The sequence below is a fragment of the Corythoichthys intestinalis genome, chromosome 8 (genome assembly GCF_030265065.1).
Source record: "Corythoichthys intestinalis isolate RoL2023-P3 chromosome 8, ASM3026506v1, whole genome shotgun sequence".
Taxonomy (NCBI): Eukaryota; Metazoa; Chordata; class Actinopteri; order Syngnathiformes; family Syngnathidae; genus Corythoichthys; species Corythoichthys intestinalis.
Genome location: NC_080402.1, coordinates 36,886,106 through 36,911,261, shown reverse-complemented (window position 1 = coordinate 36,911,261; position 25,156 = coordinate 36,886,106). Strand labels below are relative to the sequence as shown.

Genomic DNA, 25,156 nt, shown 5'->3' with positions numbered 1-25,156 from the left:
CAGGTCCTAAGAGGACAAATAATTCACTGTTTCACACTAGACAATGTGCGCTCAAATACATATTCTCAAATAGTCTTCAGAAAAAAAACATAGCCAAGTGAACATTTTATGCAAAAATCTCTACTGGTAGAAAGAGTTTGAATTACTAATCTTCATCATTCATTAATCATTTGACTAAAGAACAAAGTTGTTAAGAATATTTAGGGGGTATTTATTATATTTTTTGCATTTCATAGGGATAAAAGCAGTACTGGTAATGATAATTCACTAAAATATAAGTAATTTGTAGGACTGCATCCATGACCTGATAAAATCAATAAGAATTGATAAAAGTGTTGGCAAAGGATTGGTTGTATTGTGCAATTATAGCCACTCTGTGCTATCCCTATTCTGTGCACTGTTTGTGTTGTGCAAGACTTCATGGCAGTATTAAGCACCAAATAAAATAATTATTTGGTAGAAGAAAGTTGGAGTGGAATTTAATGTACATGATTCAGAATAGGATTTGGTGCAAAAACGGGAAATTTTTATACACACTAGGACTGGGTGATATGGCCTTAAGGACTTATAACAGTAAAGCTATAGATGATCGATAACGATATATGACGATAAATTCGCCCAAGCGGATCGTTATTTAATTTATAAATCTGAATAAATGCATGAAATACAAACTAACCATTTCTCGTTGATTTATTTTCCAGCTTTCAATTTAACACATTTGACAATTGTAAATTCAGTGTAAACATTAAGCAATAGTAAGTAAATAATAAGCATTCAACTATATGCATTTCAAAAGCTTGTATGATGTGAACAATGTACAACATTGTAACTATCTATCTATATTGCTATGGTCACTCTGTAAAAATGTCAGACATTGAATATTGCATTACATGTTGGCAACTAGCAGGTATAAATACAAGCAGTAACATAGTAGAATCACTCAATAAAAAATCATTAAAGGTCTTTGCCAGAAAACCAATGTCATTCCATGTTTGTAACATTTTAAGAAAGTACTATTTATTGAGCCTTGAGAATTTCAAAAATTTTAAAACGGCTTGTCTAATTTACAAGGTGTTACATGGACTCACTTCATATCCCATGTCGGACGCTTTAATTTTTTTTTTTTTTTTTAATTTAAAAAAAAAAAAAAAAGGGCTCACAGCTCTCTCAGGACCACAGTCTCCTCTAGAGGGGACAGTTAGGTTTCACTCAGAAAAAAAACTTTCGGTCAAAATTCTCTCACTGTAAAGGAGAGTAAGCTCTGGAACACTTTACCACTCGCCATCAGGGATTGTCCCATAATGCGAACCTTCAAAACTCACTTCAAACAGTGGTTGAAAGTAAACCAGTCCTGTAACCACTAACTTTCAATTTTTATGTAACCTACTGTACTGTTTCATTGTAACCTCGTTCTTTTTTTGACTTTTTGTGTCTTTCTGTTTCATTACCTGCCTTGGGACAGCGGATGTAAATTCACATTTTTGCTATAATCCGGCATATTTATGTCTTTTAGATGTGTCTAGTAGATGTTTATCAATGTGCACTGACCCTATCCGATAAATCAATAAAATAAACAGAGGACCAAGTATCAGACAATTTATAGTTAATGGCTGCTGTGACATGATGCGATCCACAGCTCATAACCACAGGTGAGTGTAAAAACGTAGATTGACCAGTAAAAAGAGAGCTTCGCTTTTCAGCTCAGCTCTCTACAAAATAACATGGAACCAACAAGTTGCTACCAAAATCTTCTACCATCTGTTAACTCTAAGGCTGCATTAACGGTGCTCGACGCCCAATCCATGTAGACTGGGAACGTTCGTTCATTCGAAACCAGAGCATTCGCAGTCATTCTGTCAGATTTTCAGGGCATTTACAGGTCACTTGCTGTTCATTTTAGGGCATTTACAGGTCATTTTCTGTTGAGTTCGGGTCACTGCGTATTCATTTGGGTGATTCCCAGGTCACTTCCTGTTCTGTAACTAAAAATAAACAGGAAGTGACCCATAAAATACACCAAAATCAACAGGAAGTAACTGAAAATCAACAGGTAAATGACCTTAAATGGCTCCAAATTACTTTAATTAATCATTGCCTGGCACTGGCTGCCACTGACGACCATGGACGTTCAATCCGTTTGAAGTGGGAGGGATGCCACCCTCCCAGTTCAAATGGATTGGACGTATACTACTGATAAACTCTTTCCAATTCACAGAGAAAGCTTATTTTTGTTTGTTAGTTGTTTGTAGAATATCCTAGAATGATTTTCTGACCAATGTATCGATAATCGTTGTATCGCCATATCGTCAAATCATCGTTATCGTGAACTTTGTATCGCAAATCATATCGTATCATGAAGTACCAAGAGGTTCCCACTCCTAGTTTTTTGTTTGATTATCTGATAGCCACTTAACTTCACATGTAAGCACACTGGCTGTACTTTTTTAAAGGGGAATAAGCCTAGCCTAACAACACATCATCGAAGCGGGCTGAAAAGACTAATTTTCTCGTTTCTTTAAAAAAAAAAAAAATTACCGACATGGTCAAAATTACGTCGGTCATTGTGATCCATCTCTGTAATGGTAAATTTTCGGTGTACCTAACATAGGTATATCTAATAAAACTATGAGGGAAGCAAAACATCTACATATTTTGCAATGGACGTGTGTCCAAGGTACTGTGTATTATTACATGGAAAGCCTTATAAACCCTGACAGGTTTACCCTTTAAAATACTAATGTTGCAATGACAGCAGCCTTTAGAGACATTAATGTCAAATCCATAGAGAGGGAAAAATGTCAGAGACTTACCTTTTATAACTGCAACCACTGTGGTTTTCCAAAAACTCTCTTTAAAAAATGCTGAATTCATTGGCCGTCATTGACAGCGATAGATGTCTAATTCATCTGAACTGGGAGGGGCTGGCAGTGACTAATCACTGCCAGCCCTCCAAACATCAACAGATGGTATGATTAAAAAGAAAATCTGCACAGTTCTGTACAATACCGACAGAATTTGTATCCTCATCAGGTCTCCAGAATTCCCATGGACACTTAAGCTCACATGAGCTGTTAAAGGATTTATTTGTATTGGTGAAAATAAGTGATTTGTGATATTTACTTCATGAGTTCATTTCAATTGTGCGGCCCTACATTTTCTACTTGCCACCCCCTAAAACTTAAGGTAGATAACTACAGTGCTCCTAATAAAAAAATTAAACACATACTGTAAGGAATAACTAACATTACCTCTGCTTATCATAACTGACAGCTGTCCTGCAATCCATAATATTGTACCTGCTAGGATGACTCAAGGGGGCTCTACGGCAGTCCTCTTTTGTTCCCTTGAAAGAGTCCCATCCCACATAGCCCCCAGCTCAGCCCCAATCAATGGCCCTTGATTATTCCATTTGTGAGGGTTGCAATAAATGAAGGATATAAAATGAAGGAGCAAATCAATCTCCCACTGGCGCACGAATGCAAACTGTGAGCAACAGGTCAGCAGAATTCATTGGTCCTCCACATATTTGTGGTTCTCATTCAGTTAGGCCTGTCGCGATAACAAATTTTAGTAGTATTTTAATTTTAGTATTTTCTCATAAATTATTGCATATTATTGCCAGTTTTTTTTTTTTTAACCTATTCAACCACAAATTGAATTGCAATAAATTGTTATTCTTCAAATTAACACAAACTATATTAACATTTATAAATATTTTTAAAAAAAACAAAAAAAACAATGCATAATGAGTTGGGGTGCAACGGTACACAAAAATCTCGGTTCGGTACATACCTTGGTTTTGAGGTCACGGTTCAGTTCATCTTCGGTACAGTAAGAAAGCAAAATGCAAAATATAAATGTGCTAGTTGTTTATTACACACCTTTGTGCTTTCAACAATAGGAACATTAGCCTATACAAAGCTCGAATTCTGCTCAAAAAGTAGCGGGTATTTAAAGATAATCCAACAACAATTTGCCTTTCAGACCCCGAGTATTGGTCAGCTTTCTTTCTGAAAGAAAGAAGAAAAAAGAAGCTGTGCTAAAGAGAAAAGCAATCCCAATGACAATTCAACAGGTACAGTTGTGGTCAAAAGTTTACATACACTTGTGAAGAACATAATGTCATGGCTCTCTTGAGTTTCCAGTTATTTCTACAACTCTGATTTTTCTCCGATAGAGTGATTGGAACAGATACTTCTTTGTCACAAAAAACATTCATGAAGTTTGGTTCTTTTCTGACTTTATTATGGGTTAACAGAAAAAGTGATCAAATCTGCTGGGTCAAAAATATACATACATGGATCTGAAAAAGCGAATCATTGACTTGAACAAGTCAGGAAAGTCACTTGGAGCCATTTCAAAGCAGCTGCAGGTCCCAAGAGCAACAGTGCAAACAATTGTTTGTAAGTATAAAGTGCATGGCACTGTTTTGTCACTGCCACGATCAGGAAGAAAACGCAAGCTATCACCTGCTGCTGAGAGAAAATTGGTCAGGAGGGTGAAGATTCAACCGAGAATCACCAAAAAGCAGATCTGCCAAGAATTAGAACCTGCTGGAACACAGGTGTCAGTATCCACAGTCAAGCGTGTTTTGCATCTCCATGGACTGAGAGGCTGCCGTGCAAGAAGGAAGCCCTTGCTCCAAAAGCGGCACCTTAAGGCTCGACTGAAGTTTGCTGCTGATCACATGGACAAAGATAAGACCTTCTGGAGGAAAGTTCTGTGGTCAGACGAAACAAAAATCGAGCTGTTTGGCCACAATGCCCAGCAATATGTTTGGAGGAGAAAAGGTGAGGCCTTTAACCCCAAGTACACCATGCCTACCGTCAAGCACGGTGGTGGTAGTATAATGCTGTGGGGCTGTTTTGCTGCCAATTGAACTGGTGCTTTACAGAGAGTAAATGGGATAATGAAGAAGGAGGATTACCTTCAAATTCTTCAAGATAACCTAACGTCATCAGCCCGAAGATTGGGTCTTGGGCGCAGTTGGGTGTTCCAACAGGGCAATGACCCCAAACACACATCAAAAGTGGTAATGGAATGGCTAAATCAGGCTAGAATTAAGGTTTTCGAATGGCCTTCCCAAAGTCCTGACTTCAACCCCATTGAGAACTTGTGGACATTGCTGAAGAAACAAGTCCATGTCAGAAAGCCATCAAATTTAACTGAACTGCACCAATTCTGTCAAGAGGAGTGGTCAAAGATTCAACCAGAAGCTTGCCAGAAGCTTGTGGATGGCTACCAAAAGTGCCTAATTGAAGTGAAAATGGCCAAGGGACATGTTACCAAATATTAGCGCTGCTGTATGTATATTTTTGACCCAGCAGATTTGATCACTTTTTTCTGTTCACCCATAATAAAGTCATAAAAGAACCAAACTTCGTGTATGTTTTTTTGTGACAAAGAAGTATCTGTTCCAATCACTCTATCAGAGAAAAATCAAAGTTGTAGAAATAACTGGAAACTCAAGAGAGCCATGACATTATGTTCTTCATAAGTGCATGTAAACTTTTGACCACAACTGTATCTTACAAATGAAATGCCTCAATGAAACATTTTTTTTTTCTTATGAACGGCTTTCAAAAGCTTTATTGGTGGATTTTCTCAAGTTAAAGCGCCACCCAGAAATTCATGAATTTAATTGTGTAAGCAGGATCTGTGTATTATTCTTATTATTTAATTACAGGTGTTTTAGCTCATTTCAATTTATTTTATTCAAATGGGCTATTATTTATTTTATTATGTGTTTATATTTTACAAATGTGATGTAGTATTCATTTATATTGTATATTTTATGTTGTATTTTATTTTATTTTGTATTTACTTGTTTTGTTGTGGTAGGAGGGTTTTGTATTGAACACGGGGCCGTGTTGGTTATTATTATGGCAGAGAAGACAGCAGTAAATCAACAAAGACAAGTCAACTATGCCCCGATCAACCACTCAAGAGATCTGATGGACTCAAAAAGTCGGTTACGATTGCATATTACGGTAGTTTGAAAATCGACCGGATCCACCGTATTTTTACACGAGTGACTTCCGGTCTGCCCGATCCTAGCTACCGGTAGTAGTATTCACGCAGGAGGGTCGCGTCTCGCATCAAATAATAAACTCTACTGTTCTTTTTGCATGCGTCGTGTTGAGCCGCTTCTGGGACGCGTCTAATACGTGGCCGCACTGCGACTGGTGTGCATTGGCTGACTGACTTTAATGCCTGCGTTTCACTGCGTTGTCACGGCGGCCACATTGTCACACCGTTGATGTTCCTGGGTTATACTGTCCTACCGTGTTGGTCGTCATTATAGTAGACACGACAGAGTAAATATAATCTACACACAGAAACTGTAACCCGATCGACTCACAGCCTCGAAAAGTCAGGGTTACATTACGTCAGAAACTCGTTCGGTACGCCTCCGTTCCGAACCGAGAAGCACGTACCGAAATGGTTCGATACAAATACATGTACCGTTACATCCTTAATAATGAGTCATTTTAAATCTAGTTAGGTGCAGATTATGAAATAGGTGAGAGACACACTGTCATTTTTGTTGTCTGACAATTAGAGCAAATTAAAAGTGTTAATTTGATCCAAAATGACTGTCATCATGTCCTTCAAAGTGTGCATGCAACAAATCTGAAGCCAAATTATTATCATGGCTTGTGTAATTTTAAATTTATTCTTAGTGTAGAATCTGAAGTATATGTGACTGCCTCCAAAAATCTGAACATGACATGCTTTTATTTTGAAATGTTCACCAGAAGTACGTTTGCTAAGCCACTAACCGTAAGCTTTACACTCAGTAAAAAGAAACAAAAACAAAATGCACTTCTCTTTTGTCAAGCATGTTGTATTACTTTCATCACGTTGTATTTTTTTTTCTTTTGCCCGCATCGCTTGCAAATTCTTTATACCAGCTAGTTTTCTTGTTTAATGGAACCTTTACCGCAATTTTGCGTTGTGGAGAAGACTGTCAATGTTTTATAGCAGGCTAAAGTGGTTACTACATTGTCTTTTTTCCAATAACCTCAATGTAGCAATGCTAACGTTTATAATGTTAAATGTAGAAGTGTTTCCTTAATTTGTATTTCTGAACTTTAATTCCACGGCGTGTTAATGGTCAATAAACATCTGCGAAAGCTACTGAAGTCTCATATGTAATCAACACGCACGTGAGGCCAGTGCACGCAGCACATGCACTCACGTATATATGCATGCGCACACGCGGCAATAATTCGCAGCCGGGAAAATTACCGCCCTAATTTTCATTTACCGTGTGATAGACATGTGCCGGTTACCGGTTTCACGGTTTACCGTGGTGTGAAAACGTTGCGGTTTTAAAACCACTAAAATTTTCCGTCAGACCGTAGTACGGTATTCGCTATTTTTCATGTGTCTAAAATGCAGCCAGAATTGGCTTAGCGCAGCAGCGCTCACCCCCTCCCGTTTCTTGCTGTGTGTGAAAGTGACGCTATAGGCTAGACAGCCAGTGAACCCAAAAACAAATACTCCAAACATAAGGCGTACTTTTCTTCAATTTATTGAGCTCTCAAATTGTGGTAAGTGGAATAGACAAAATGAATACATCTAAAACGTTGTACAATTGTATTTTTCCATGTGTGAGTAGCTTCAACAGATTAGCACCATGAAAAAGTTTGCCAAAAACAAAACACACATTTTCCTTTAAATTCAATATACAAACTAACTAAAAGCTTACAAAGACGTCGAGTGTTACAGCCGCAGTGAGAAAACAAGCTTGATTCGCTTGAATGAAGGGGAAAAGGGGACAGCATCAAAGATCGCTAATTGCGAAAGATGCTCTTGCCCTAAGCACAAATCCACATTCACTGGATCAAGGAGAGGTCTCACTCCCAATGTTTTTTGTTTGTTTGTTTAGATGACACCTTTCCACAACAATATTTACACTTTAAACTAACTTATACATTTTTATTAACTTATTAACTTATGAATTCTTTGTTTTTTAACACATAGGCATGACATCATGTAGACTGGAGCTGACACAGTGGCTGAAAATGGCGAAACTTCCTTTGAGCTTTTTCACCCTCAAAAAAAAGTCATGCGGTAGAATTTAAAAAAAAAATGTTTAATTTTATTCAGAAGTGTTTTTACTTTTTTAAATAAATTATTTTGTTCTTGCTCTAATCTTGAGCAACTTGAGCTGTGGCTGTGGGTATAGTCTGTAAGTTACAGTGCTGCTCAAAAGTTTGTGAACCCCCTCAACATTTTGGAATTTTCTATTATTTCAACCTGATTTCCTAATCAATCAATTCAGTAGTTTTTTTTTGTTTTTTTTAACAGTTGTGTTGTCGAGACTAAATTAAAAAGAGTTTTCATCAACTGATGTAGGTGCAAAATTGAACTGTTTGGTCACAACCAAAACCGCCATGTCTGGCGAAAAGTCAACACTGCATACCACCAAAAGAACCTTCTCCCAACAGTGAAGCATGGAGGTGGGAATGTCAAGATCTGGGCTTGCTTTTCATCCTCAGGACCTGGACAACTCCACATAGTCCAGGGAATCATGAATTCTGAGGAATATTGTCAAATCCTAGAACATAACCTGACGCCATCTGTTTTGAAGTTCAAGCTTGGCAGAAGGTGGATCATGCAACATGATAATGATCCAAAGCATTCCAGCAATACAACCAAGGAATGGCTGAAACAGAAGAAGATTCGTGTTCTGGACTGGCCCAGTCAAAGTCCTGACCTAAATCCCATTGAAATGCTGTGGCGGGACCTGAAGCGAGCAGTTCATGCCAGACGCCCATCAAACCTCTCTCAACTGACTGCGTTCTGCAAGGAAGAATGGGCAAAAATCCCCCAAAGTAGATGTGAGAGGCTGATTAGTCACTACAGAAACCGTTTGGTTGAGGTAATCTCTGCAAAAGGAGGCGCAATATCCTATTAACTGAAGGGGTTCACATACTTTTGCACACATGATATCTGAGTTTTTCTTAAATCAACCACTTTTGTTAAATAAAGAATGACAATATAACTATTTCTTTTGTTTCAGTCCATTATTTGGAATGTCAGTATTGTGGATTTGGGTATAACTTAACATTTAATAAGGTTATTTTAGTTTTTTTTACAAAAAATCTGACCATCGCTGTGGGGTTCACAAACTTTCGAGCAGCACTGTATATTTATTTTAATTTCATTTAAAATATATATATTTTTAAATTGATAATTTATTTTAACAATATATTCATGTTCCAATTTGCAACTATGTTCTGAAAAATTCAAAAAATCCTGTTCAATGGAAAAAAAAATTTTTTTTAACCCATACATCTCAAAGTAACACATTTAGGAGCTATAACTGCAATACCGTGATACCGTGAAACTGTGGTATTTTTGCCCACAGTAATCGTACCGTCAAAATCTCATACCGGCACATGCCTACCGTGCGATAATTTGACTTATTGCACATCGCGACAGGCTTACATTCAGTACTTTCCATATTTGCATAATTTATATTGAAATATATCCTCGACAATTGGAATTTATTCTTATTCCTAATATTAACTTATTCGGATTTTGTTGTTGTTGTTTTGTTTTTGTTTTTTGTTTTTAATTATTTTGTGTGTGTTTGAGTGTGTTTGACCAGTTTGTGGTCTGGTCAGAGTTATTAGAAGGTTCCAAATGTGCTACAATTTATAAAGGTTTGAAGGTTTTGGCCAAAATATTTACGATGAATTATCAACGCAATAATGGTGTCATAGACTTTAAAATTGCGTCAGTCTATTCTGTTTAATGAACTGTAGATGTTGATTGAATCCAAGTAATGATGCAGAAGATAATGCAGTACAGATTTTCTGTCTCCACATGATTACACTGAGATTGGATGAGAGGTGGTAGATTTAGTTCACTTGAAACAGCTACAACATATTTTTAACCCGCCCCATGAATTTATTCATTCAGAATTTATTGGACACAGATTGAAACCCCCAAATGTCATATGTTGCTACAGTATTAAAGCAATTATTTTCACAAATATCCTTCTTGTACAATCTATATTTTCAAAAAAACATGGGAGATCTATAAAGTCTAGATTAGACCTGTCGCAATAACAAATTTTAGAATGCAATATTTTGTCCCATATTTTTTTTCCAATATTGATGTAGAAATGCTAACGCTGTACAATGTGTAGAAATGCTAACGCTGTACAATGTGTAATGTATGTGTTTTTTTATATTGTATGTCTGAACTTTATTTCTACGGTGTCTCATATGCCATCAATGGGCGAAGTTTTAACAAGTACGTGTCACGAGTGCACGCGCAAATGCATGCACAAGGTGATAAATCGCAACCGGGAAAGTTACTGATCTTTTTCATTTACCGTGAGATTGACTTATTGCATATCACAACAGGCTTAGTCTAGCTTCTATGCAAGAAATCTTCATTAATATATCTTACAGTATATAGGTCAAAGTCCAAGTTCATAGGCCAACATTGCAACAATGTTATTTTATGCTAATTCTGAGTGCTTGACAAGGAAAAGAAACAAAAAACAAATTCTACTTTGCTGGACAAAAATCATAAACATGAAAATTCTACTCAGTTCTGCAATCTGATCACATTATGAATCAATATTATTGCTATCAATAATACTGCTGTGTGCGTGTTTCTTATGCTTCAACTATGATGTATTTTTTGTTTGCTTCAAGTCAAGCATCATCTGCAGGCTGCAGCTATAAAGCCTGACTTCCTCCTATAGCTGAAACCTAAATAGTAATTACATGGCAAGCGCAGTGACCGCACACACAGTGCACATGGAATGCATGACATGAAGACCATAACAGCAAAAACCCACACACAACAAAGAGAGAAAAATAACTCATTTTAACCAATAAGTAATGCAATTGTGGAACCTGTCACTAACTACACCTTCATACTGTGAAAGCAATGCTTATAGTGTTTGTGTGCACACATGCCTGCAACAGCAAAAACTCAAAGACATTTACAGCCCTCTCTCACTTTCTGTCTTATATCACCTCTAGCAATTAAAAGTCTAAAACTGTAGAACAGCCAAGAACAGCAAAGGAATGACATTCCATATAGAAACATATTTTTGTTCTCAAGGTGTAATAAAAATAGTGATTGCCAATATATACAGTGCCTTGCAAAAGTATTCGGCCCCCTTGAATCTTGCAACCTTTCGCCACATTTCAGGCTTCAAACATAAAGATATGAAATTTAATTTTTTTGTCAAGAATCAACAACAAGTGGGACACAATCGTGAAGTGGAACAACATTTATTGGATAATTTAAACTTTTTTAACAAATAAAAAACTGAAAAGTGGGGCGTGCAATATTATTCGGCCCCTTTACTTTCAGTGCAGCAAACTCACTCCAGAAGTTCAGTGAGGATCTCTGAATGATCCAATGTTGTCCTAAATGACCGATGATGATAAATAGAATCCACCTGTGTGTAATCAAGTCTCCGTATAAATGCACCTGCTCTGTGATAGTCTCAGGGTTCTGTTTAAAGTGCAGAGAGCATTATGAAAACCAAGGAACACACCAGGCAGGTCCGAGATACTGTTGTGGAGAAGTTTAAAGCCGGATTTGGATACAAAAAGATTTACCATGCTTTAAACATCTCAAGGAGCACTGTGCAAGCCATCATATTGAAATGGAAGGAGCATCAGACCACTGCAAATCTACCAAGACCCGGCCGTCCTTCCGAACTTTCTTCTCAAACAAGGAGAAAACTGATCAGAGATGCAGCCAAGAGGCCCATGATCACTCTGGATGAACTGCAGAGATCTACAGCTGAGGTGGGAGAGTCTGTCTATAGGACAACAATCAGTCGTACACTGCACAAATCTGGCCTTTATGGAAGAGTGGCAAGAAGAAAGCCATTTCTCAAAGATATCCATAAAAAGTCTCGTTTAAAGTTTGCCACAAGCCACCTGGGAGACACACCAAACATGTGGAAGAAGGTGCTCTGGTCAGATGAAACCAAAATTGAACTTTTTGGCCACAATGCAAAACGATATGTTTGGCGTAAAAGCAACACAGCTCATCACCCAGAACAAACCATCCCCACTGTCAAACATGGTGGTGGCAGCATCATGGTTTGGGCCTGCTTTTCTTCAGCAGGGACAGGGAAGATGGTTAAAATTGACGGGAAGATGGATGCAGCCAAATACAGGAACATTCTGGAAGAAAACCTGTTGGTATCTGCACAAGACCTGACACTGGGACGGAGATTTATCTTCCAACAGGACAATGATCCAAAACATAAAGCCAAATCTACAATGGAATGGTTCAAAAATAAACGTATCCAGGTGTTAGAATGGCCAAGTCAAAGTCCAGACCTGAATCCAATCGAGAATCTGTGGAAAGAGCTGAAGACTGCTGTTCACAAACACTCTCCATCCAACCTCACTGAGCTCGAGCTGTTTTGCAAGGAAGAATGGGCAAGAATGTCAGTCTCTCGATGTGCAAAACTGATAGAAACATACCCCAAGCGACTTGCAGCTGTAATTGGAGCAAAAGGTGGCGCTACAAAGTATTAACGCAAGGGGGCCGAATAATATTGCACGCCCCACTTTTCAGTTTCTTATTTGTTAAAAAAGTTTAAATTATCCAATAAATTTTGTTCCACTTCACGATTGTGTCCCACTTGTTGTTGATTCTTGACAAAAAATTAAAATTTTATATCTTTATATTTGAAGCCTGAAATGTGGCGAAAGGTTGCAAGGTTCAAGGGGGCCGAATACTTTTGCAAGGCACTGTATATATATATATATATATATATATATATATATATATATATTTTATTTTTTTTTTTATCAAAAGGGGCATTTGACCATAAGCCACATCTACATATTTCCCACAAAAAACACAACAACACTTTTTTTCACATATAGGCCACACTCGACCTTAAGCCACAGCCGTTTACATGCATTATGGGTTATTTCCACCAAGAAATGCAGCTCATTAACCTGTAAAAATTCCATAAAATCGCCACACTGGACTACAAACCACATGGTTCAAAGCAGGCGTATAAAGTGGCACCTTTAGTCTGAAAATTATGGGATATATTATCAATGTAAAGTGCACTTGGTCTGGTACTTCTATAAAATCATATGGTAAGTAAATACAACAAAAGTCAAACATTTTTTTATTTCTTTTAAAGACGAGGTGGTGAACACATACCGGTATATCCACTTCCACTTCTATTAGGAAAGAACTACTCAAACAAACATGTAAATATGAACTCTTTAAGAGAGGCCATTGCAAAGCATGCTGGGAATCCCAGCGTCAATTCCATCCTGATCACTCAATTTCTCTCAATCCCCTTACCAACCAGTGCAGTGAGTGATGCATGAAAAACAATTGGACGCAGAACGCAGACAATAAAATCAGTTTTTAATTTTTTTTTTTTTTTTAATTTGTACTTGGGATGTCCCAATCCGATCACGTGATCGGAAATCGGGCAGATCACACCATTTTTCAGACGATCGGAATCCGGTGAAAAGGATCGGATTTTTAATTAAAAATATATATTTATGTTTCGCTGCTTCATGCTCGTACTGCTGCTTTTCTTGGTCAGCAGTGCAATGGAGTTTGCTACTAAGTTAAAGATGATTGACAGGTTTGTAAATTTGATCTTGCCAGAAAAGCTTGGTAGCTTTACGATCACAGGCGCAAATCTGTCAATCATCGTTTAGCTTGTTACACACTTGCGGTTGTGTGCTATGGTAACTCACTGTGTAATTGAGAGGCTGTTCTCAGCAGCGGAGTGGATTTGAGTTGACTCACTCAATGAAGTATTTAATAAAGACAAGCATTTTTCTGCGTTATTCTTGTTTAGAAATAGATCACATGATGAAGGCATCAAGGTGGCACAGTAATACAGTGCTGCTCAAAAGTTTGTGAACCCCCTCAACATTTTGGAATTTTCTATTATTTCAACCTGATTTCCTAATCAATCAATTCAGTAGTTTTTTTTTGTTTTTTTAACAGTTGTGTTGTCGAGACTAAATTAAAAAGAGTTTTCATCAACTGATGTAGGTGCAAAATTGAACTGTTTGGTCACAACCAAAACCGCCATGTCTGGCGAAAAGTCAACACTGCATACCACCAAAAGAACCTTCTCCCAACAGTGAAGCATGGAGGCAGGAATGTCAAGATCTGGGCTTGCTTTTCATCCTCAGGACCTGGACAACTCCACATAGTCCAGGGAATCATGAATTCTGAGGAATATTGTCAAATCCTAGAACATAACCTGACGCCATCTGTTTTGAAGTTAAAGCTTGGCAGAAGGTGGATCATGCAACATGATAATGATCCAAAGCATTCCAGCAATACAACCAAGGAATGGCTGAAAAAGAAGAAGATTTGTGTTCTGGACTGGCCCAGTCAAAGTCCTGACCTAAATCCCATTGAAATGCTGTGGCGGGACCTGAAGCGAGCAGTTCATGCCAGACGCCCATCAAACCTCTCTCAACTGACTGCGTTCTGCAAGGAAGAATGGGCAAAAATCCCCCAAAGTAGATGTGAGAGGCTGATTAGTCACTACAGAAACCGTTTGGTTGAGGTAATCTCTGCAAAAGGAGGCGCAATATCCTATTAACTGAAGGGGTTCACATACTTTTGCACACATGATATCTGAGTTTTTCTTAAATCAACCACTTTTGTTAAATAAAGAATGACAATATAACTATTTCTTTTGTTTCAGTCCATTATTTGGAATGTCAGTATTGTGGATTTGGGTATAACTTAACATTTAATAAGGTTATTTTAGTTTTTTTTACAAAAAATCTGACCATCGCTGTGGGGTTCACAAACTTTCGAGCAGCACTGTATGTTTTAAAACTTGTTTAATTTTTTTGTTTGTTTTTTAACTATATTTCGGTATCGAATCGGGACTCTGCAGATTGTCAAAATCAGGTGACTCGGACTTGGGTGCAAAAATATGCAATCGCAACATCCCTACTAAATACAGTATACATATATACTGTGTATATATATGTATATTTATTTTAGGGGTGCCAAACGATTAAAATTTTTAATCGAGTTAATTACAGCTTAAAAATTAATTAATCGCAATTAATCGCAATGCAAACCATCTATAAAATATGCCATATTTTTCTGTAAATTATTGTTGGATTGGAAAGATAAGACACAAGATGGATGGATACATACGGTACATAAGTACTGTATTTCTTTATTATAACAATAAATCAACAAGATGGCATTACCATTATTAACATTCTGTTAAAGCGATCCATGGATAGAAAGACTAGTAGTTCTTAAAAGATAAATGTTAGTACAAGTTATAGAAATTTTATATTAAAACCCTCTTCATATTTTCGTTTTAATAAAATTTGTAAAATTTTCAATCACAAAATAAACTAGTAGCCCTCCATTGTTGATGTCAATAATTACTTACACAATGCTCATGGGTGCTGAAGCCTATAAAATCAGTCACACCCAAGCGCCAGCAGAGGGCGGCAAAACTCCGAAAAACACAACAAGTACACCTTTCACTGTGCTGTCATTTTAATCTGTTTGAGCAGGGCATTTGTGCATTAATTGCGTCAAATATTTTAACGGGATTAATCAAAAAAATTAATTACCGCTCGTTAACACGATAATTTTGACAGCCCTAATTTATTTATTCATTTATTTATTTATTTATTTGTCTTAGATTAAAATTATATTACACCATCTTAGAATCGTTTTCTTTGACTGTGTGGAATCATTTATGTCTCACAAATGCAGCCTCAGGAATACTAACATTAGGAAACAAAGTTAAGGGTGTGTCAAGACAATGAGCAAACAAGATTCCATTTTAACATATTTTCAAAAGCTGCTGGTGAGCTGGTCCTTATTCCCAGTTGACTTTGGATCACCAATCACATGGTACGTACAAACACATCAATCCACACTCACTTTCCCCCTTACCAAATGTATGTATTTTACATACTGTACAGTAACTGTATTACAAGGAACACCTTAAGCCGCACACCACAACACAGAACTTATTTTGAGGGAAGAAAAGAAGGTACTTACTCTGTCTTTCATCCTCCAGCTCTGCGCAAGTGCTTTAGATCCCTCTATCTTTTCTGAGTGCCGTTTCTTCATGAAGGCCAGGGGTAGCTCCCAATCATTCATGTCGGCCTCCTCCTCAGCAAAGCCCACAGCTGGTGAGTGTAGCAAGTCTGCATCCATTTTCATCAGGATCCTTCAAGGTAGAACGGTGTATTTTGTTAACACAAATCTCACTAAACATCCTGTCCTTCCATTTGAAGCTTCTCATTCAGGGTCACAGAAATGTCAGAGCATATTTGAGATGCCTTGGGTGACAGTACTGAGCTAGAGAGGTGGTAGCTCAACAGTGTCAGACTTCTGAGCAGTTTGTGGTATTCAGTGCCTAATGCAAATGCACAAGAAAGTGGTCAAAAGAATGCGCACGGATTAAGTAAGAAGGTAGAATGTAACAACAGAAAAAGGCACACTTAGTATTTAGGGAGTTCCAAAAAAAATCGATAATGAGTTGCATCGCGATTCGACACGTGACGATTCGATTACAATTCAAAAACGATGATTTTCCCTCATAACTTTATGACAGCCGCTCATAGCGGAACGAAATTCAAGACAAGTCCACCGCTCGGACACCTTTAATGGACGCACGCACGACGTCATGATGGATCCTGCCGGTTACTGAGCGAGAGATTTACTTCTTTTCAAAAGACTGGAAAATAAATTTGTGTATGAGACAGGCAGGACCCCGGCAGTCGCGCTTCTGTGCGCAAGTTATTTTTTAGAGCAAGAGGGGAAGGGAGATTGTTCGTTGCTCTTGTCTTTCAGCTGTCCAGCAGTAGTTTCAAGTCATGTCAATTGAAAAATGTCCTGAGTGTGTTGCTAAGACCCGTGTGTAAGCCTGTCGCAATATGCAAGAACTCCATTTATCGCACGATAAATAAAAATGAAGGCGTTAATTTTTCCGCTGCAATTTATTGCCTCGCGTGGACGTGCGTGCGCGCGTGCGGCAGACGTGCTGTTAAAAGTTCGGATTCCTTGTTACCAACTGCGCAAAATGCATCTTCGTTCCAGGTCCGGCAAAAAATAGTGCCCGAGCCAATCGTTCCCATTATATCCTATTGTTCAACGTATACCGGCCGCGTCAGTGCTCCGGATTGACTGTGGACCATCTCCGGCGTGCCGGTGTTGGTGACGTGTGGGCGCTCCCGTCAGGCGTGACATTTCCCGCGGGGCGGCTATTTTTCGGCACAACACCAGATATTTACAACGAAGTCCACCAAAACATTGTTACCAACTAGGCTGCTACGAACAACCTCGCTTTGACAACGGACAGCTGAATGGACATGATGAACATTGAGTGGCAAATTAAGAGCGCTGTGCTTCAAACTCGTCCTGTTTATGAAAGTCGATTGTCATATGCTGTTGTTGTGCAGTCATGAGCAGACGTAACTTTTACGTAACGTTTGCTAACTTTTTTAATGCGCGAACACACTGGATATCATGAAATAGCAAACTAGATGTGCCATGTCCCATGCCATTGGCTACGTGAGCCCAGAGTAATTATGGGACACGTAGTCCATAGACTACATTGATGAATTATAAACTGCCATGACTGAAGGGAAGTTAAGAAGACCAAATCAATCCATACCAGTGACTATAGATAATGTTGCAAATATTGTTAATTCAGTACGTGACACAGATGGATTCGGACCACAAATAGGATGTCTTGCTCATGTAGTAAACTTAGCTTCTAAGAGAGCTGTAGCAATTAACAGTGTGCCCCGCCTCACTTTACAAACAGTAAAGATTGTTCTCAGCACTTTTATACAAAATTTCTTCAGATCACTAAGAAGTAAGCATTTAATATTATGCACTAAAATGCATGTTTATATGATGGCAATTTAGTTTTTGCTCGTTAGCAAAAAAAAAAAAAAAAAAAAACGAAACAAAAAATACAATATGAATGAATGTTATTTTCTTTTTCAGATCAGGAAATGTATTGAATCTGATCGAAAATCATGTCCCCCGTATCGAAAATCACATCGAACCGTGACTTAACGGTATCTTTCCATCCCTATGGAACACTATTGCAAAAGCTATGAGGGGGAAAGTTTTCATTTGCCTAAATACGTGTTATTAAGTGCATTTTTTTTTTCTTGAAAAACACATTTTATTTATTCTGTGTTTCTGTGCAGTATTAATATTGTTGTCTTTTACTTAAGAGGCATGGTCTATTGTTTTTAGTTGTGATTTCTTAAAAAGTATTTTTGAATTTAAGAATAAATATTTATCACGTTCAAATGGGTGTACATTATCTATCAATATATACTGTATTCTCACTGTGTTATTGTAAATTGGTTTTAAAAAAAATTGTGGTGGGGGCGCAATAATATCGCATAACGCAATAATTTATGAGATAAATTACCACACTACCACACTAAACCACACTAAAATTTGTTATCGAGACAGGCCTACCCGTATATAAGAGGTGAGTAAACGAACCCTCTTGTACTGTTTAGCCTTTATTGTTGTTGTTTTTGAGATGTTAACAGTTAGCACTGGGTTCTAAGCTAATTAGCCAATTCCCTGACGTGTATTTCATATGCAGAATGTGTAAAACCATAATTAATTACAGCGGTAACACTACAAATATGCAAAATAGTACAGATATCTGTGAAAACAAAGTATATTGGTTAAAAGAAGTCTTATTTCTAAAGACATTTTGTTTCCAGAAAATGTGGAATTCATTCCACCTGTGTAAATTGTATTGTATTGTCGAAAGAAACAAGTACAGCCTTTAAAATGGTTCGTGTTTTTGCACTTTCTTGTAAAAAAAAAAAAAGGCAGTTTAAGGGCAGCTTTTAGTTGTATGGGCATGTTTCCATCATTCCTGTTGAATCATTAGATATTTTAAATAAATAATAGACATAATTTTGTTTGGCTACTTTATTATTTTGTCGTGTACGATGCATCGATAATCATGATAACCGTGATCATCGTCAATACCGTGACCATCGTTCAATAATCGAATCAAATCGTGGTGTGCCTAAGATGGCACACCCCTATTTAGTATAATGCTCACATATGTATTGATTTTTTATTTTTTATTTTTTTTTTTTTTACACACGTGTCAATCTCAAGGCCATTGCATCTTTTTACATAGCCCACAAAAGTAACTCATGTTTGTCTAATGCATGTCACAAGCTGAAACCTTTACTGAAATTGCCAAAAGGGAGGCACTAGAGTGGACTAGAATGACCAAATGGTAAATGGTATATGGTGTTATACTTATATAGCGCTTTTCCACCTTTCAAGGCGCTCAAAGCGCTTTACACTAAGTACAGTATATTTCTGTTATTTTTATGTTAAATGTAGAAAAGAATATTCACAAGGTAGTTTGGATTGTGCTGCCCTAAATTTTCTACTTGTGCTGTAACATTTTCGGGTTAGGAACTATTGTACGCTTAGTATTTAAACAAAACAACAACGGAAAAGTTAGTCTGGCGTCCTGGCCCCCATTTGGGCGACAGCTGAAGAACTTTGCTGGCATGCTGCTCCATGCTTTAAATTCAACTTTGATGATATTGCGATATTGCAATGAACCATTTATTAAAACCAATTGAATAGCACTTAAACAATTTCTGATGTCAAAGCCATTAATATATCTCCCCCTTTTTTTTTTTTGGTCTAGGTAACAATATGAAAATGTGACATCACAGTCATATCAAAAAAACATTTCTGCTATGTGGTGTAGATCACAAATTACCTTGGTACCCCTAATTTGGATAGACCCTCATTAAAAAGATTTATTAGAATACAACAGAACAACAAATTTATTGCTGAAACCAGGCATGAAAACGGGTCAGGGTTTCAAAAGGTGAGAAGGGTGTGGAGGAAATATGTTCCGGTAGGGCTGTCCCAAACGACTAATTTTCTCCCGATTAGTCAGCCGACTATTTTTACGATTAGTCGACTTTTTACTAATTTAGCAATGAAATTTTTGTCGACGCTTATTAAGTCACAAAAACATTTAAATTCTTTAAAGTACAAATAAACATGTAAATAATAATTAATAACGCATAAACAATGAAGTCAAATGTTGATAGCATTTACCAGTGCAAAAGAATGCAATGTAAAAAGATTCAGAACACTGACTTCGCCTTTCCAACATTATTAAAAACCATTTTGAAAAAAATGGCATTATTATTATAGTATACTACTATATACAATATTATAAGAATTTTAATATTCATTGCCAATCATACTTTTCAAAAAGGGTATCATTTTAAAGCTATTCTTAGTGTAAAATCTGAATTCTGTACTATTATAGTATTTACATATTACAGTATTAATTCTGACGTATCGGGGATTAACTCCAGAAATCGTTTTTTTATATGAACGTGGCGTGCTTTTATTTTGATATGTTCACCGGAAGTACTTTCGCTAAACCGCTAACAGCTTCACGCTCCGCAAAAAAGCACTTGTCATTGGTGTCGCTTGATTTTTTTTCTTTTAACTTTTTCATTTGCAAATGCTGTTAACCCGCAATGTTTAATGTTTGAAGTGTCACCTTTTAACCGCAAGTTTGCGTTTTGGACAAGACTGCCAATGTTTTATAGCAGGCTAAAGTAGGTTGTCTTTTTTTCCATATTAGTCTCAATGTAGCAATGTTAACGTGTACAGTGTTTAATATACATGTGTTTCCTTATTTTGAATGTCTGAACTGTAATTGTACGGCGTGTTGATTACCAATAAACATCTGTAAAATGAACTGGAGTCTCATATGTTCTCTACACGCACACGGTGATAAAACGCAGCCGTGAAAATTATCACCTTGCGACAAATGGACTCATTGCATATTGCGACAGGTTTAGCAACTTCAATAAAACATGTCGTTAGTTAGTTAGATGGAATTACTACCCCCCACCCCCTTAAAAAAATTCTCCTCAGATCTACACAATTCACGTAGGTCACGCCTTTTGACTTCAAAACGGCAAATTTCGCCAAAAGGTGAGTGATTTTCATGCCTGTGAAACGATTACTATAATACGATAATTTGAATAACTCAATTTTAAAAATTAATCGAGGAATTTTCTCCACCCCGACGAATCGTTTAATTTTGCCAGCTCCAAGCATGATGTTTTGCCCAGGCTACTTTTAATGTGGCACTACGCGCTGACGTCACATGCGTAGAGGAAGAAGGGAGAGGCGGCGGATATATTGCAACCACGCATGAATATAGAGGTATCGACGAAGAAGCCGACCAAAGCGAAATGAAAGACACTAAGAAAATGCAGAAAATGTCAAAAGTGTGGGAGCATTTCAAGCTGGAGACCAAGGTGAACACCGTTTCGTATATTCACTGTAAGACAGCACTTGTATAACACTACCCCCGCCCGGCCCCGGCGACGCCCCCGTTCCACCGAAAGCACCACGTTTACTCCGAGAGTGGAGGAGCGATACTCGGGACAAGGTAAAATTAAGTTAACGTAGCGCTAATAAATAACATTAACGTTACTGTACCTTGCTAACATAACGTTAGACCTGCGGAGGGCTAGGTTTTTCTTGATCATGACTGCTGTCGATGCGTGGCTAACGTGTCTTTCATACAGGCTTTATTTAATCAGTAAAAACACAGCGCTGTAGATTGAAGAGGGTGTAAAATAAAAACATAATAAAGCTAACTGTCAATTTTAGTTCGGTAGTCATTGATGGATAAAACGCCAAGTAGCACTGGTGCCTAATGTGCCCATTATAGCAAGTATCATACATTTATTATGAAAACTCAAAATATCCTATCAGGACTTACAATATTGACTTAAAGCTAAAACTTAACTTAAAAATAGCCTGACACAAATGGAAATTCAATTGAAACACATAGGGAAAAACACCAAACTTTTCAGTGATGTGTGTTATCAAGCGTAATGACAATTTTAGACAGTGGCGCGGGAAGTGGGGTGCTGCACACCCCGTGATTTTGGAGAGAAAAAGTTGTTTTGATTAATTACTTTTTTAGTTAAAAATAAACAAAACATATAGGAACAATAGTGTATTTAACTTTTGGGATTAAATACATTCGGGGGGTTTTCTTGTTAATAACACCACCTGACACCTTGCTTGAAACCGGGTCACGTTGAATAAGGCGCTATTGCAACAGAAAAGTAAACTGTTGACGGAGGAGGCATTAACATGGCACAAAAACAAATTAGGGATTTTTTTCTTTGCAAAAGCAGCAGAATTTTCTCAAATTCAATTTGAGGTCGAAAATGAAGATGATTGTCCTTTGGCGTCTTCAGATAGGTAAGACATGCTTGCATTGTAGCCATACTATTGTTTGCTGTTGCTGTTGCAGAGCGCTGTTGGATCTTCATGTACAATTTATTTGAGTGTTGTGAAAAGGGGGTGTTAAACTTAGGCTTATTAGCCCTTGTAGTTTTCAAATGTGTTCGTGTGTCATTGAACCTTCTAGCTGTTGGGATTTGAATTATAACAAATGGGCGCTTTTATTTCCAGTACAAAAACTCAAACACACTCTAGGTGAAAAAGAATGCCGTCTTTGTAGTAGCCCAGTAGTAAACTATCCGGTATACGTGTGTACTGCCATTGTGCACATCTTGTATGGAGGGGACGCGTGAGCACGACAAATTTGGACAGAAATTGCTATTTTTGGATGGGAAAAACTAAAAAAAAAAAAAAAAATCCTCAGCACACCTTGCTGTGAGAGACTTCCAGCACCCCTGTTTTTAGGTAAGAAATATGAATATTTTTAATTAGATCTTAGATTTTTGGAAGTAGTGAATCTGTTGTTTTTTTTTTCTAGACACATCTGGGATGCAATTGTTGGCTGTTTTCAACAATGTACATCTAAAATAAAGACACTGTCTAAAAATGGCTCAATATTAGGTGAAATATCGTGTTTTCTGAAGTGTATATATTTTTTACTTTACCTAAAAACAAAATATTTATCCAATTACTCGATTAATCGATTGAATTTTCAGTAGAATACTCGATTACTAAAATATTCCATAACTGCTGCAGCCCTAAACAAATTATTAGTTTGCATTCCTCAATAATCCATGCAAACATCAAAACGGAGTAAAAATATTCCAAATAATCCATTTTCCTGACCTCTACAAGGTTGTGGAAGAACTGAATTGAATTTCAAATTTACAGCATATGAATTCAATTTTATTTTATTATGATTGTCAATTCAAAATCACCCTACCTTATTATGAGTAGGCAGTACCTAGCCCAAACGCATTCACCTAAAATCGTACCTAAATAATAGTAACAGCCTTGTTGTCACACATACATCAGTGTTTTCACCCCTGCTTTGGGTAAATACTAAAAATACAATGTTTTACTTTGGCAAAGTAAAACTGTTTACACTTGAAGTCAATACCAACGAGTCTTACATGTGGGACTAGTGACTCGCCACATTTTAGCTACATAAGCGAGCTTCACTGGCTAGATCTCGCTGTCAATGATTACGTGAGCTTAGGGTTGCAACATAAAGAGTTGTGCAGAATTGACCACGAAGCGTGCGGACGTGTGCAGACCTTGTTGTGGAGGGGCTATCGACCCGTGCTGGAGAGGCTCTTCGTCTTCGGACAATGACAGAGACCGTCGCACAGACAATCCCGGTGAGAAAATTGTAAGACAGCGTCCACAGTCTGTAGAGTATGTCAAACCCGTCAAATCCAAGCTGAATGGGCGCGTGTTTGCAGGGGAAACTGTGGCTCCTTTCCCCACGGCTCTTCGCTATGGGAAGGGGCTGGAGATGAGGCCCATCTTCACTCGGACAGTCTGCCACAGCCACGCGAGCCACCGCACACACTTAACAATGAATCGGTTCGGGTTATCCTCTGCCACAAACCGGGTCGCTATCAGGCGATTATGGGAACTGTATTTCACGAAAATAGCACCCAATCCAGAGAAATCCACCACAGAAGCACTTCATCAGCACTCCTGCAAGGGCGCAGCCATCTTGGGTTCGACCCACAATGCACTGTTTGTGCGAGCCCGTCATGAAACGTCACTATTCCTGTGCTCCAAGCAGTGAAACATTAACTCATTAACTGCTGTTGACTGTAAAATACATCGATTCCATTTACATTTAGTGATCGTGTTTTACTGCCATTGACGGCGATTGATCGTTCGATTGCTGCCACCTCCCCAGTCAAACTGGATTGGCAGCCAATGAGTTTAGAAAATAATAATAATACGGTATTTTGTGTAAATAAAGGCAATAACGAACATAACAGGAAAAGTAATTATTGAGACTTTTGGGGGTAGGGAAGGCGGGTGCTCAATTCATGAATATTATGAACTCGTCCTTACAAAATGATTCATGACAAACTAAATCAGGGACATTACATTTGCAACTTTTACACAATGTGGAGTGCTGACCAAAAGTATTGGCACCACTACAATTCTGTCAGATAATGCTCAATTTCTCCCAGAAAATTATTGCAATTACAAATGCTTTGGTAGTAATATCTTTGTTTATTTTGCTTACAATGAAAAAACACAAAACAGAATGGAAAAAGAAATACAATCATTATCATTTTACAAAAAAACTCCAAAAATGGGCCAGACAAACGTATTGGCACCCTTTGAAAAATCATGTGATGCTTCTCCAATTTGTGTAATTAACAGCACCTGTTACTTACATATGGCACATAACAAAAGGTGGCAATAACTAAATCACACTTGCAGCCAGTTAAAATGGATTAAAGTTGACTCAACCGCTGTCCTGTGTCCTTGTGCGTACCACATTGAGCATGGAGAAAAGAAAGAAGACCAAAGAACTTTCTGAGGACTTGAGAAGCAAAATTGTAAGGAAGCATGGGCAATCTCAAGGCTACAAGTCACACTCCAAAGACCTGAATGTTCCTGTGTCTACCGTGCTTAGTCTCAACAATAACTGTAAAGCCCATGGCACTGTGGCTAACCTCCCTATATGTGGACGGAAGAGAAAAATTGATGAGAGATTTTGGATAAAGAACCTCGACTAACATCCAAAGAAGTTCAAGCTGTCCTGCAGTTCGAAGGTACAACAGTGTCAACTCGTACCATCCGTCGGCATCTAAATGAAAAGGGACTCTATGATAGGATACCCAGGAAGACCCCACTTCTG

The 25,156-nt window shown here is 37.7% G+C and overlaps 1 protein-coding gene across 2 annotated transcripts in view; it reads right to left on the bottom strand.

The window, feature by feature from the left end:
- Positions 1-24,044, bottom strand: part of rptor (regulatory associated protein of MTOR, complex 1) — a 237,804-nt gene extending 213,760 nt beyond the window's left edge. Inside the window, exons 1-2 of one of the 2 annotated variants that reach the window (XM_057844749.1) lie at positions 23,577-24,044; positions 16,045-16,216 (exon numbers count right to left, since the gene is read on the bottom strand). In XM_057844749.1, coding sequence (XP_057700732.1) covers positions 16,045-16,209 — 165 coding nt within the window. In that variant the 5' untranslated portion in view covers positions 16,210-16,216; positions 23,577-24,044. The remainder of the gene's footprint in view (positions 1-16,044; positions 16,217-23,576) is intronic. The other variant, XM_057844750.1, reaches the window with a different exon arrangement.
- Positions 24,045-25,156: the final 1,112 nt, after the last annotated feature.